We start from the raw sequence: 16,312 nt of genomic DNA, 5'->3' as shown, positions 1-16,312 counted from the left end.
CAAAAATACAAAATTAAGGATAATTTTTTGCTTCAGTATTTCGTGAAAAGAGACTTTTCCCGTAGCGTCTTAGCTAAGACGCAGTACGAGAGAGCTCTCGTAAGAGAACTCTTAGGTCTCTTTCACACCAGCCTGTGACTATAAACAGCTTAAATCTGGACTCAGTCAGGTTTAATTACTATGAAGTGCAGTTTGTGCGGCTGTCACTGCATGTGGAACTTGCTTCAAGCCTAACAGAATGTAATTTTTTCAAATAATGGGTGAGTAGTTTTTGTTACTTCATAAAAGCTTATATTGGAAATTATTATAATGATTTCCAATATAAAATAATTATAATGACTTTTCAATGCATTTTCTACTGAGGACCTACATTGTAAAAAATATTCCGTAAAATATAGGGTAAAAAACCGGCAGCTGTCGTTGCCAGAATTATACAGTAAAAAATACGGTAACACTGTTTTTTGTTTAATAGTTTTATACCATGAAAAATACAGCAACACCATTTTAGGTTTGATGGTTTTACCTTAAATTTAACCGTAATGATATAATTTTAATATACCAACTTATTGAAATACTGAAATCTGTTTTGTACCTTTGTATTTAACTGGTAACCACCAAAAGCAGGTGGCGATGAGAAAGTCACGTGATGAAACAAAGCACATCACAAGCAACTTTTAAATAATAAGATACATAGAAGGTGCAGAGTGTCATTCACACAGACATTAAATACCATCACGATTAGACTCATTTAACTGAAATATGCAATAAACATTAATTTAACATTATATGTAACATACAACCCTAATAAACATAACAGATAAGAAAAAAAATAAGAAGAAACAGTTATTTCAAAGAAAAAATATCAAATTCAAACAAAATTTGAAATGCAACGGAGAGAATTCTGGGAACGTAAGTTTACGTTTTTTCTCTGTAAAGTTTACAGGAAATTAGCATTAACCATTTAACAAGTTTGAACTGTAGCATTTTCACAGTTTTTTACCGTTAAAATCACTTTAAAGTCATTTACAGTGTACGCTTCTGGTAGGACCCAGCAACCGCTTTACCCATGCAGGCAATGTGAAACTGTGACCTGTTATTTATTTCCTTCTTTCTCTGCCCCTCTGCCTCTCAGACTCTGAGTGCCTATCTTTGTGACCGCAAGCTCAGATGTGTCGACGTGGGTGGTTTCGCATATGTCAGGGTGCCACAGTGGACTCTTCCTCGCACTTCACACTCTACCTGAGATACTGTAGTTTGTACTGTGGCAGTCTGGTTTCTAATATAACAGTGGCTCTGCTCCAAAACAGTGAGCTGCCTGTCTACCGTCTACATAGGTGCATACTTTCTTGAGGTGGTGGTGATGCTACCTTATAATGTTCTACATTGGCAGTTACGCTGGTGCATGTTCACTCACACATTTTTCAAATCATAAATAAGACAAAGATTATTGGAGTATCTTTTATGGGGGTATTCAGTATTTATTTCAATATTTCAGTATTTCTACTTGTGTATTAAATAAATTCAATGCACACAGACTGAAGTGGTTTAAGTCTTTGGTTCTTTTAATTGTGGTGATTTGGGTTCTATTTAATACATGAGTTTCACAATTTGAGTTAAATTACTGAAATAAATGAACTTTGTTCATGACATTCTAATTGATTGAGATGCTCCTGTATTGCACTCTATAAAAAAGTAACTAATTACGTTACTTAATTACTTTTCATGCAAAATAATGCATTACGTTACTTTTGCGTTATTTTTTAAATCTGGACAGGGCTTGCTTGTTTGTTTTAAAAAATAGAAAAGTTATATTTTTGGCAAATATAAAAGCCTTTTCACACCAAAAGTGAAATAAATATATGCCTCAGGCTGAAGGGAAAGTAAATTAAAATTTACGTACAGTAGAATGTAGAAGAAGCAATAAAAAAGACACACAAATCTTTGTCGAGTAATTTTTGCTTACTGGTATGGTTGAACTGGATCATGAAAAGTCAGAAGCAAAGAAACTGGTTTATAGAATGTGATTAAATAAATAAAGGATATTTGTGTCGTTTAACAGTTAATTATTGCAGGTTTGCGTCATATTCTGAGTTACATTATATTTATTCATTTTGAGGAATATTGAAGCTGTGTGTTTTTTTGTGAGAGATGAATTAATGTATATTCATATTTATTTAAGAACTACAGTAACAGATTTCTCTCAACATGCAGGAAGGAGAGCTGTCAATCAATTAATTGGAAAAAAAAGTAACTTGAATTACGCATTTGAAAAAGTAACTCAGATATTCTCTTGTAAATTAACAAATAATTTGTTACTTTCCTAGTTACTTGAAAAAAGTAATCTGATTACATAACTCGCATTACTTGTAATGCTTTACCCCCAACACTGGCCAATTTACTTTTTATTACAATTTTTGAGTGAAAATAGTTTTATACCAAATGTTGTTCAGTGTACCTATAAATCCTGTGGATAAAATATATCAGTGGTGTTGCTCTTAACTTTTACTTAAACTATTACAATTGTTTACAGTATTTGAAAAAAAGCTGTAAAAAATCAATTTTGAATGAAAAAGGTGCGATCACATGCACTTGCTAAATGTTGTTTTTGCAACTAACTGAAATAAGTTTAGGTTGATGTACAATACTAAAAATGACAAAAGCACATAAAATAACTAAATTTACACTGAAATTTAAATGAAAACTGAAAATACTAAAATATAGCTCATTCAAACTAGCAATTAATAGTACGATAGTTTAAAAATTATACTAAAAAGTTGGCACCAATAGCTTTGTGGGTAGAGTGCTGACATACTGTATAGCACTGTTGCACTTCAGGCATCCCGAGTTCAAATCCCAGATTGCGACTCTTTCCCAATCCTGTCCCCCTCTCTCTCCAACTTCACTTCCTGACTGATCACTGTCCTATCATAATAAAAAATTAAATAAATCTTAAAATAATAATTATACTAAAATGACACTGAAATAAATTATGTATATATGTATTTCCATTAGCTGTACGTCAAACGTTCTGGGTTGTTTTTTTCCAAAACTAGTCATGCCTATTAGCCATTCTCAATTTACTTTTATAAAGAATGCATGGCTACTAAATGACTCGCAGAATGCTGAGTACCCATCTGTCAGTAGCCGTTGATCATGTTAACCACATCAATGTGTTCCATGCTTAGAACATATGACCAGATGGGAAGCCACTATAGCAGTTAATAATATGAAGATCGCCCACTGTTTGGATTAAAATAGACACCATATTCACTCACTGTGTCCACACAACACCTTCCAGTGGGTGGCACATGTCATTTACGGGGCTTATGTCATTCTCATTTCCAAAGAGCCTTCCTTACCAAGAAAAGGAAAAGAAGAAAATCAATTCACCATGCACTGTTCGGAACGTCAGAGATTGTAGTAGTCATGTTAACACATAACCATATGGTTAAATACTAGTGAACAGAGAGGAGAGAAAAGTGAACAGTAAGAAAAGTGCAAATCAGAGACATCTAATGACAGAGAGCACAAAGGTCATAGGTCAAAGGATAGTGCAGCAGCTTTTATGATTGAATTTAAAATTGCTTGTAGTTAAAGAAATAGTTCACCGCAAAAAAACAATCATTACTAACTAATGTAATTTATTTTCATTTGATCATGCCGCCGGCACCATGTCGTGCAGAATCTGTGTGTTTCGATGTGAAAGAGAAACTACTTTATTTGGCCTTCCAAAAGAGGACACAACCAAAAATCATTTTACAGAGGACTGTTTCCTGAACCTGGGAAAGTGGCCTACTGTCTACACACAAGGGCTGTTTATAAAGTGGGGCAATTCCAACTTTGCAAGGATAGTCTGACTCACAGCCCGTAAGTACATTTTCATATAAAAAGAATTTTGCCACTGACATTTCAAACGTGAGCTTTAAGCAGTGTAGTAGAGCTTGTTGTTTGTCGTTTCTATGTAACGTAACGCAACGCAATGCAACGCAAAGTTATATTGAATCATAACGTTCAATAAATCATTATATTCAGTAATTATGTCCCCACTGGATGCAACAATTGCCTCATTTGTAATGGGTTTTATTGGTTTTGTGTTGTCGCGCCGGACACACCATCACAGTATGGTAAGGGGCATGACATTTCCGTTGCACGCTTGAGGTATTCAGCCAATCACAACGCACTGGATAGTTGGCCAATCAGAGCACACCTCACGATAAGCTTTGTAAAAATCTATGCATTTCGGAAAGGCAAGGTATAGAGAAGCAAATTATGTTCTTTTTAGCAACGACATATCATAGTAGAGCACTTATATAGTAGATTTATGATGCTTTTACATTCCAGGGTTTCTTCAGGTTGATGAAACTTAAATAAATGTAGACTCTCTTTAAGACCAAGTCAAGAAAATCTAAGGAACACAGTTAAAGGAACAGAATATGTCAAATATGTTTTCTTAATGTAATTGTCCAGGGAACACAGTGAGTTGTATTGGCAACACTTTAAAGTATGAAAAAACATCTTCCAACAGATCTCTATTACTTTTTAAAATTAATTTTAGGGGTTAAAATAGCTTTGAAAAAAATGTTTGAATAGCTCTGCTCCCACTCCCACTAAGCATATGGGAATAACTTTAAAGTGAAAAGTGAAGTGAAAAAAGTGAAAGTGACATACAGCCAAGTATGGTGACCCATACTCAGAATTTGTACTTTGCATTTGACCCATTTAAAGTTTACACACACAGCAGTGAACACACACACACCATGAACACACACCCGGAGCAGTGGGCAGCCATTTATGCTGTGGCACCTGGGGAGCAGTTGGGGGTTCGGTGCCTTGCTCAAGGGCACCTCAGTCATGGTATTGCCGGCCCGAGACTCGAACCCACAACCCTAGGGTTAGGAGTCATACTCTCTGACCACTAGGTTAGGACTTCCCCAAGACTTTACTGTGCCTTCTGATCACACTGCAAAACAGTTTATCCGTATTTGTACATCCATCTTGTTTTCCAGTGCAAATGTCAAATATTTTTAAATCAAGATGCACTAAAATGACATAAGAATTCAAGAAAATTTGACATAACCACAGAAATTAGTTATTGTTTTAAGAAAAACTCACTTAATTTTATTAAATTATTCAAGATATGTAACGTACAAATGTACACAAATACAAATGTATCTTGTTTTTAGGGTGTTCAGTACCGGAGCAAGATATATTTTTTGTAATGCATACAATATTTCATTACACGACTTTATGAAGTTATGATTTAAGATATTTTAAGGCCTTAAACTGTGGAAGGGCGAATTAAGGTGTGGGGGGGGGGGGGTAACAATACTTCAGTGCCTGTTAAAGTACTGGGGGGTTAGGACCCCATCAATCGTCTTATATTTCTCATTTCTCTATCATGATTGATGCGTATAGTACTCAATCTCATCAACAACTTTTTAGAAATGGAAATCAGCACAGTTGATCAGATGCAGAGTGATGGTCACAAGAAAGTCATTAGCAAGCACCCTGCAGAGTGATGTATGAAAAAATATGAACTGCTTTTCCCCAGTGCAAAACTCTTCCTGACATTACTTCCAACTGGCTTTGGATGATGTTAATTGCATTTGGTGCCGAAATGCTCTGAGTGAGTCTTGTGAAGCCATCAAATGTCTACAGATGGCTGTGTGGGATGATCGGTGGTGAGCATTGTAATATGATTTTAATTTTATTTGACTCTTTATCATTGTCTGAAACTAAATGTTGCATGGTTAGGCACCAGAATAACGCAGTGTAGTTTTATCTCTTTTAAAGCACTGCTGTCAGTTAACCTGTTCTTCTGTGCACTGGGTTGAGTTGTCTGCCATCTCCTTACGATCAGAGCGAAAATAGATGCTTGATATTTACAAAGGGAAGAAATAGCAGTGCGTGTTTCCCATGCCATTAGTCAATTTTATTATTTCATTAGTTTAAAGGGCATTTTCGAGCACCCTCAGATGATATTAGAGCTTCTCCGTGCAGGCAGAGAGTGGCACTTTGTCTCACATATCAACACCATCCAAATCATCCTCCTGTCTCCAGGCAACCAGGACCAGATTTAGGAGGATGTTATCGAACTGTTCGGAACAGTTGTAAGGTGTCTGACAGGACCATCGCCCGATTGTGAACTTTCTGCTCCTCTTGGATCTTCCCCACCAGATTAATCTAATATCATAAGAGCTTGTCTCATTGCTGGCTATTACTATTGGCTTTTACCTAGCATTGATTGTTTCGGTAATACTCCCACAACAGCTTGTTGATCGTGGAAGCAGGAAAAGGAATGGGTGGTTTGGGGTTTTTGAAATGCGATGCCCCTCACGGTGTAACACTTATGGTGCCGATGGGTTCGAAATAACCTTGTTTCACTCACTGCACCAAAATGGTCTGCAGCGAATGAGTGAGACAACATAGAATTGAATCTCTCTAAAGAGGTTAACACTTTAAGGTTTAAGACTTTAAGAGGTGTATTGCTCTGTCTCAGAGCACTCACACATTTACGCTTCTAACTTGCTTCTTTTTTTCTTGCACATATTCAAGGGCTGTTTGGAATAGCATGCTAGCATACTAGACATATTATTTCTGCATACTGCACAGCATATTAAAACCTGGAGGAAATAGACTATGTGTAGTTTCCAACAGAAAAGATCTGCATGGTATATACTGTAATATACTATAGTATACTGTATATACTATATACATCCACCACAGTGTGTTTTTTATTATTATTATTTATCAATAATCATTTTATTAGTATTATATTGTTTATATTAGTATTCCTAAGATTTAAAATGTTTAACTCAAAATTGGATTAGAAAATAAAAATCAAATAATAAAACAATAACAAATACAAACTTTACATTAAACTTTATTTAACTTTTTAAAAATAAATGTGTTTAACAATTTAAAGGAATGTAATGTAAAACTACAGTATTGTTTGCCTAAAATGTTTGTTACATAAAACAGTATTTTGAAGAAATAATACACAACATTCAATATACTATACTGTACAGTATGCCGTAAGCAGTATGCTAGCATTCTATTCTGAATACAGCCAAACTCTATTGAGAAAGTGTTATGAGTGTACTGGATGGAGTCTAGCTCCCTCTGCTGACTAGCCTTATATCTGTTTGCATAATATACTTGTCATTTTTACTAGACTGCAGCACAACTGAAGTCAGCTATACATCACTTTACCAAGCTAGAAAGTAAAATATAGAAGACATGGAACAAGAAAGACTAAAAGAAAAAACAATGCATAAAAAGTAAACATTTAGGTTTAAAACAAAAAGTTTGACTACACTGCAAATACAGTATCTTGAGTTTTTTGCTGTATTTTTCATGGAATTTATCCAATATATTAAATATCAATTATTATATTTCAAGCTTTTTTCAGGGTAATCATGGGCAACCTGTTTTTTACTTTTTCTCCAGATCAAACCTCAGCATGTCTCTCTTTCCTGCTATTTTTGTTCTTGTCACCTGACGGCTCCCTGATAACTCATCTTTAACAGATACTGCTGCATCCTCTTGAGAATGGCTAAGAAAGCTCTGCTTGTAAAAGAACTGTAGTGATTGGGATGTGTGTGTGCAACTATCAACACCGTCTGCCCTCTGTTACTCATTAAAGCACAGCTACAGACAAATGATGAAAACAAAATATGCTCTCATGACACAAAAAAGTTATTGAATTTGTAGGATCATTTATGTTTATTAAATATATGTTTATATTTAATGTTTGCTTTTTGTGTGTTGGTTAAGGGTTTCGCTCATACCATGTCCCCATAAGTGCCATAAACCTGAAATACCCTACATATTTTTCCTTGTATCTGTGAAATGTATTTTTGTAAAGCGACCTTGAGCTGCAGAAAGGTACTATATGAATAAAACTACTACTTATACATTTTGAGGGCAGACAATAGTCCTCACAAAGAAAACAGTAGCAAAGCATAATAAATAACATCTTTAAAAGGATACTCCACCCCAAAATGAAAATTTTGTCATTAATCACTTACCCCTATGTCATTCCAAACCTGTAAAAGCTTTGTTCATCTTCAGAACACAATTTAAAATATTTTGGATGAAAACCAAGTGTTCCAACTACAGGGGGATCACACTTCTCAGCCTCCCTGGGAAAGTCTATGCCAGGGTACTGGAGAGGAGAATCCGGCCGATAGTAGAACCTCGGATTCAGGAGGAACAGTGTGGTTTTCGTCCAGGCCGTGGAACACTGGACCAGCTCTATACCCTCTACAGGGTGCTGGAGGGTTCATGGGAGTATGCCCAACCAGTCCACATGTGCTTTGTGGATTTGGAGAAGGCATTCGACTGTGTCCCTCGCGGCGGCCTGTGGAGGGTTCTCCGGGAGTATGGGGTCCGGGGCCCTTTGCTAAGGGCTATCCGGTCCCTGTACGAACGGAGCAGGAGCTTGGTTCGTATTGCCAGCTGTAAGTCAGACTTGTTCCCGGTGCGTGTTGGACTCCGGCAGGGCTGCCCTTTGTCGCCGGTTCTGTTCATGATTTTTATGGACAGAATTTCTAGGCGCAGCCAGGGGCCGGAGGGGGTCAGGTTTGGTGACAACACGATTTCGTCTCTGCTCTTTGCGGATGATGTTGTCGTGTTGGCCTCATCAGGCCAGGACCTTCAGCATGCACTGGGACGGTTTGCAGCCGAGTGTGAAGCGGCTGGGATGAGAATCAGCACCTCCAAATCCGAGGCCATGGTCCTCAGTCGGAAAAGGGTGGCTTGCCCACTTCAGGTTGGTGGAGAGTTCCTGCCTCAAGTGGAGGAGTTTAAGTATCTTGGGGTCTTGTTCACGAGTGAGGGAAGGATGGAACGGGAGATTGACAGACGGATCGGTGCAGCTTCTGCAGTAATGCGGTCGATGTACCGGTCTGTCGTGGTGAAGAAAGAGCTGAGCCGCAAGGCGAAGCTCTCGATTTACCGGTCAATCTACGTTCCTACTCTCACCTATGGTCATGAGCTTTGGGTCATGACCGAAAGGACAAGATCCCGGATACAGGCGGCCGAAATGTGCTTTCTCCGCAGGGTGGCTGGGCGATCCCTTAGAGATAGGGTGAGAAGCTCAGTCACCCGGGAGGAGCTCAGAGTAGAGCCGCTGCTCCTCCACATCGAGAGGGGTCAGCTGAGGTGGCTCGGGCATCTGTTCCGGATGCCTCCTGGACGCCTTCCCGGGAAGGTGTTCCGGGCACATCCCACTGGGAGGAGACCCCGGGGGAGACCTAGGACACGCTGGAGAGACTATGTCTCCCGGCTGGCCTGGGAACGCCTCGGTGTCCCCCCAGAAGAGCTGGAGGAAGTGTCTAGGGAGAGGGAAGTCTGGGGTTCTCTGCTTAGACTGCTGCCCCCGCGACCCGGCCCCGGATAAGCGGTAGAAGATGGATGGATGGATGAAAACCAGGAGGCTTGTGACTGCTTGTGGCGTACTTGGGTAATATCTTCTGTGTCAGTCGCACCACACAGTCATTTTCAACTTGTATTTACAATTTTATTTGAACGAAAATAGTGCATCCATGCAGTGCTGCTGACACAGAAGAGCGTACACATTTTGCGTTCAGCGGACATTCATAAGCCTCCCGGTTTTCATCCAAAATATCTTAAACTGTGTTCCGAAGATGAACGAAGTGATTAATGACAAAATTTTCATTTTGGGGTGGAGTATAAAAATAAATAAAAAATAAAAATAAAAACATACAAATGTGAAGTAAAGGTTTTAGGTTTTATAAATTGTGAGTAGTTCAGTATGCAAACAATAGAAGTTGACAGAAAGTCCTCTTAAAGATAGGAAAACTTTATTGGGCGCACTCACTTGCAGAATGAAATGAATCATGGCTGTCTGTGTATATAACATTTCTACTGGCAATGGTGAATAAAAATATGAGAAGTGTCAAATAGACTACTTTTACCACCTTTTCTCCACAAGAGTGATCAGTCACATGACAAATGCTCATTAAAAACCGAGCACCAATTAACTAGTTTACAGGAATCTCTGCCCCAGCAAAGAAGCTGTTTTATACAATGAAGGTGAAAGGTGACCAAACTCCAAAAATGACCAGAAAGACTAAAAGTAGTCATCTAGTCTGTCTAGAGTGAGTAAACGCTGACAGAATTTTCATTTTTGGATGACCTAGCCCTTTAATTTAACAAAGAGAAGGTAGTTAGAGGTTTGAGGGGAGTGCGCATTGTTTTATTTGCTGAAAGGACAAAATCTAACATGCAGGACAAAAAAAGAAAACCACTGTCTATACTGCAGATTCATTACTTGTGCTTAGATTGTGAGCAGCATGAAATACCAAAATAGAGCTGAAAATATGTGCAAAGCAGTTTTTTTAAGTTGTGCTATATGCACAATAAGGTGCCAGAAGACAGGACCTTTGTCTTACCAGTACTTCTGTGTTTAGGACTCATCACAGTGTCATCTGCTCCTCTTCACAGAGCAGAAAGAAAGCAGAATATCCCCAAAAGGATAGTAAAACCTGAAACTACCTACACTGTGACTTGAGAAATGGCTTAATAAACACTAAATGCCTTAATATCCATAATTTCTGCTCTGTTCAGAGCATATTAAAGTTAAGCTAACTCGATGATATCTCTCCTGAAAAACACTGCAAAGCATCAAATGCATTCTGGTGTGAAATGTGGAGATATTCACACCACTTACATAAATTTCATGGCTCACTGGTTCATTGTAATGGCTGATTATAATATTAAAAAGCAAATAATGATGAAAAAAATTATCAGATGTGAATGACAGTATGTGTTGACAGGTTGCCTGGAGAACTGCCAAAATATAATGGTGGTTAATTTGGAGGAAAATTGTATTCTTGATAAATCAGGTGTGAATTAACAAATCCGCAGTACAGCTAGACTTTCTCTCTCTCTCTCTCTCTCTCTCTCTCTCTCTCTCTCTCTCTCTCTCTCTCTCTCTCTCTCTCTCTCTCTCTCTCTCTCAGCTAATCTTAAAAAGCAAGTGATTCCCAACTGTTAAATTGTTCCCTAATTAATAAGACTGAACCTTAATAATGTGAATCATCTTAAAAGTTTTTGTTTTGTCTTCACCATTTAATCACGTCACCTTAACGTCAGTCATCATGGTTATGGAGATACAGTTACATTTAGTTATGATTCGACTCAAATGAATCATACGGCTTTCATTTTAATTCACCTGTGCTCATACGATTGATGAATGATGTTATAATTTGTTAACACTGGTGATGTGTAAAACGATTAACTCAATAATGAGTGATACAAATTATTTCAACTGACTACACCGCAATCTCCAAAACGTACCAGCACGTGTAAAACAGGCTGTAAAAAATGACAACAGCTGTGCCACAAGGGGGCAGCTTCTTCAGACAGAACCCATAAACACCATCAACAAGCTAAATGTTCTAATTCAAGATTCATTCGATCTGCTAAACGACAATACTTAATCTACTTGCTAAGCTCAATGGTGTAGAGCAGCAAAACAGTTGCAAATGCTGAATCAGGTTTCAAAGGCAGCCGGCAGGCATGGACACTCTCCAGGTTTATTGAAAGTGGAGGCTGCATCTATCCAAAGCTCCAGATCTCAGCAGATTTGCAAGTGCTGGGTCATTTAGCCTTGAGCGCATGGGACAGGGGGAGATCAATCAGGGCCCACTGTCGTCTTTGATTTGCAATACCAGCGTCCAGCTGTTGGGTTTGGGAAAAAATAATGGCTGATTGGACTCTGTGGCATCTTGGCATTGGGGAACAATTCAATTTCCCCTTGATGGATGGTCAATGAGTGCCAGTTCTGAGACACTGCAGCACACTGCTACAGACCCAACACAGACCTGATAAACAGTAGTGAGACAGGGGAGCGTTTCCAGGCATTCGAGCTGACTGCCAAAAAGCCACTGCAATGAAACGCTTTTCCCATATGAGAGAAAGCCATGTGCTGTTTTGACCCCAAAAGCCTGGCAAAAGTCTGATTGTGATTCATGTAATTTCATTTTCTGGACCTCTAAAAAAGCTTTCCCAAAAATTCTGACATAATTGACTGTATAGCGACAAAAAAACCTGAAATAGACTAAAGAATCTCCATCCAAGGCCAATTTCAAATTACTTTTTTGAATAAAGCATCATATTGTTGGAACTGACCTTGCAATTCTTGCAGTGTAAATGAAGTATTAAATGTTACTGCTTGCGTGTTTATTCAAACAAGAAAAATGCATGAATTCAGACAAATTCAAGCAATTCACAATGCAAAGTTAATTAAATTAATCAAAGCAAGCCATGCAAGCCTTTACTGAACTGGTGTTGAACTGGATTCCAAACAGCTTGTCCAAAGTAAAAACCAGATCCAGTTTATTACCAGCCAACTATACATACAAGAAGTTTCAAAGTTATTAACGCAGTGCTGCTTTTTATTTACACCCAAGAGAGTATATAAAAAACTCCAAGCTGAGTTTAAAAAGGCAAAGCATAGTACACCGAAATGCCCTTAAAATAAATAAATAGATAGTATAGATAGAGGTTTAAAATCTATGCAGGCAGACACATACATCACCATGTAGCACAATCCCTGCAGAAATATCCTTCATTTACACCAGCAGGTATTAAATAGAAGAAAGTATGGGGGAAAAAATGACCTGTGCTCAGCATTTTCATAAAAGAACAAAGAGACGCACAGTTACTAATGTATTTTTTCCACCTGATCAATAGTGATAGCAGCTGGTTTATCTATTTAATCATGATTTATCTCTTAGATTTTATAGATAACTAGAAATTCAATAGTGTATGCCACAGACAGATGTCGGAGCACAGGGACAACTTGTTTTGTTCCCTTCTCTGCTCAAGGGTATCAGTAGAAAAAAGTTGATATATCCAGAATGTAATTTGAACCAGTTCTTCCCGTTCATGGTGCAGAGCGTGTCCCATTAATAACTTACCTATTCCTGTAATCAAACTTTGCCAGTCTGCTTATGTATTTGCAACTGTCTTATATCCACTCTTTTGTCTGTCAGCAATGTGCAAGAAAACCTTTTTAAATTCAGCCCTCAACATACAGTGTTATTGCAAAGTTGTTTTTCTGCATTCTTAAGACAGATGGTCTTATTTAATCAAAAGATAACAAGGGATAAACAGATCAGCGAGTTTAATAAACTGCACTGGGCATCACGTTTGCTTTCGTCTCAGTGCAGGCTCCTGAGTCACAGGGAAGCTGATTAACTTGTTTGTAGCGGTAATATAAACACAACAAATTGATAATAGTTTCATGGCTACAGGAATCTCCACCAAACAAGGGCGTAGATTTGGTGTGATCACTATGTCATGAAACGTTCATGTGCTATTTTTAATTGTACTGCAATATCCACATTTTTGGTGTGGTCTGTTTAATAGTCCTGTGGGGAGGCAACCATCATAAAACCTTCTCTACTGCTACCAAGAATTTGCAATAGTAAACAATATATAAATCTCTCTATGGCTCTTTAGAAAATAAATGGATGACAAAAATAACTGTAAATAGTGCACAAAACATCATGCAGTAACACAAACAGAACACAATATAACTAATATTGTCTGGTTCCTGTGTTTTTGAGGTTCCATTTGTGCTTTGTACCATATATTTGTCCCTATCTCAGAAATAAGTCGATGTTACATGTATGCTCTTTGTTTATATCATCTTGTTCTGTCATTTATGGAAGGCTTTTTCAAAAAATGATGGCATACAGTTTGTTCCAAAAAAGTCTTGACTGTTTTGTACAATACATTTGTCTTTGTCTGCTGTTGTTTTATCTGTTATCTTCCCTGTCATGCATCCAGCTCGATTTTATGCTTTATATCTTAATGTTCTGAGTGAACCTTCTGCAATGTATTTTACAGATATCAGGACAGGTAAACAAAAAGAATGTTTAGATTTTTCCCTGAGTTTTCTCAAAGTTTTAGATGCGTTTATGTTTTTGTTCTGTAAACTTTAGGTCTTATATTTAAGCTTTGTCATATTTAGAGTTTTAGGAAGACCAGAATTCATTTAAAAAACTAAACAGAGATGACAATGCAAGCAGACAGGAAAGATGACACAAATAAAACCTAGGCAGTAATAGTAGACACAGATACTGTTATTGCCATATTTGTTAAGTTCCACAGCTCTCGGTTGTCCTCCTGACAGTAGTTTTCATGCAAATCTCTGTTTCAAGTTGTTGCGGTTTTTTATGTTCAGTTTCATAATAGCTACATTTCAACATTACTTGCCTAACTAACTATGAATGCAGAAATCTGACTGCTACGGGTCATATCTTTAAAGCCAGACTATCTAGATTCTAGTTCATTTCTTACCCTTCTGCTCTTTATCCAGATTCAAAAAGACAAACTGATACTAAGTGAATAAGAGCATCTTTTAATCTGTACAATGAAAGTAGTGACTGACGCGGTCAATCTTATAGGTTTCTCTGAATTTACAAATGGAAAAACTTTTTCTCAATGGTAACGCGTGGCACTTCCAGTTATGATGTTTCATTGGTTGGAGGGAGGAGCTTTATTTGCGTCGACGGTGACGTTCTTTATTGGACCTGTCGTGATTGGCTTGTTTTTTTCGACACGGCCTGCGTAAAACACAGCGTGTACAATCATATGGATGGACTTTAAACCAGGACTACTTGTCTGTAGGTTTTTCCTAATGATTTAGAGAGCTAAAATGAGTAACAGCGCGTATGTATAATCGCTCGGCCCTGCCTTAAAGCATCTTCAGCTACTAAGGGGAAAAAAGATGCCGCTGTAAAACTTTTCAGTGCTAACGAGAGAAAAGGGAGAGAACTGACACGATGGCTGAGGACGATAAAACAGAGTGAAGAACTTTTCTCACGGCCCTTCATCATCAAGGAGGACCAGCATGATCACATAGATACCATCTTTTGGTTCAAGGAAAAGAGTCAAAAGTTCTGGGCGAAGTATGGCGCGAGAGACCGGAGAGTCTGAAGAAACGAAAAGTAACAAAGTGAAAAAGCATAAAAGAAGGAAAAGCAAAAAGGAGAGCAAAACCAGGATTGTACACGCCAACATTTTGTATGATCATACCAAAGGGGGGGATAACCCCAACAGACACTATGCAAACAATAAGATCAAAACCACAAAATACACTCTGCTTTCTTTCCTACCGAAGAACCTCTTTGAGCAATTCCACCGATTTGCCAACGTGTATTTTGTTTTCATAGCATTACTGAATTTCGTGCCTGTGGTCAATGCTTTTCAACCGGAGTTGGCTCTCGCCCCTGTGGTTTTTATTTTGTCCGTTACCGCTATTAAGGATTTATGGGAAGATTACAGACGACACCGCTCAGATAAAGAAATAAATCATTTGGATTGTCTCGTTTACTGCAGGTAAGCACGTGCTTGAAAACCAACTCGATACAAAGTTCTGTAAAACCATAAGTCTGTTTGTTTAGTTTTCCTGGTCGAGAATGGTCGCAGATGCACTTCTATAACACGATTTTGCTGCTGCTAAGGACCTGTGGGCCTGCCTACCTGTTGAACGAGGAGCCTCGGATGTGTCTCATATCTACCTAAGCGACAACATTTTGAACAGGCACCTGCTGGGGTCCGTTCTTTAAAGTTGTAATTATTGGGGTATTTCGTCCCTTTTTCACACTGCCCTTTAGTGTGGTAATCTATGCTTCTGAGACTTCATTCTGATAGGCCGGTTTAGCGTTCTTATTTGCATATTTTGACATATATAACGTTTCCCTTCATACTTTGATTTAAGCAACATATGAAACTTTTCACTATAATGCCTCAATATTTACTGAATGAAGCATTGAGTCAATTTCTGACTGGTTGTCTGTTGCTAAACAACTTCCAATTACTTTCTAGCATACTCTTTGTGTGCCTTTGGCCACTCAAATTTGACGCTGGGTTTAATTAACCCAGGGTTAAAAGTGATACTCACCCCCCTTGAAAAGTGTGAAACCGTTTACCTAGGAGGGAGGGAGTTTAGCCCAGGGCTAAATGCAGTATGTAACAACAACAAAAAATGCGGTCTAGGTTGGCAACTCGTTTGATATATGATGCTCAAGTTGGGGAGTTTGGGTTGTGGTATTAGTGTGCTGCCTTTATTTTATATGTTGGTACATTTTGTTGAGTGAAACCTCTCGGACCACATGACACCCATAAGCACATAATACTGATAAGCGAAAGAGAAAGACCAGTGATTGAAGTTTCATACTCTGGTTAAATAATTGCTGTCGGAGTGGCTGATATGGTTGTGCATATCAGGCCTCAGTGTCTCATGAATGTCTTCTTTGAATTCCAACGAGTT

At 38.1% G+C, this 16,312-nt stretch overlaps 1 protein-coding gene across 1 annotated transcript in view; it reads left to right on the top strand.

Moving 5' to 3' along the window:
- Window positions 1-14,633: 14,633 nt before the first annotated feature.
- Window positions 14,634-16,312, top strand: part of LOC132161071 (phospholipid-transporting ATPase VA-like) — a 52,547-nt gene continuing 50,868 nt past the window's right edge. Inside the window, exon 1 of the mRNA XM_059570864.1 lies at window positions 14,634-15,378. Coding sequence (XP_059426847.1) covers window positions 14,951-15,378 — 428 coding nt within the window. The 5' untranslated portion in view covers window positions 14,634-14,950. The remainder of the gene's footprint in view (window positions 15,379-16,312) is intronic.

This window comes from Carassius carassius, chromosome 17, assembly GCF_963082965.1.
Source record: "Carassius carassius chromosome 17, fCarCar2.1, whole genome shotgun sequence".
In the NCBI taxonomy this organism is placed as follows: Eukaryota; Metazoa; Chordata; class Actinopteri; order Cypriniformes; family Cyprinidae; genus Carassius; species Carassius carassius.
The sequence above is the reverse complement of the archived record's forward strand: the minus strand, read 5'-3'. Positions and strand labels throughout refer to the sequence as shown.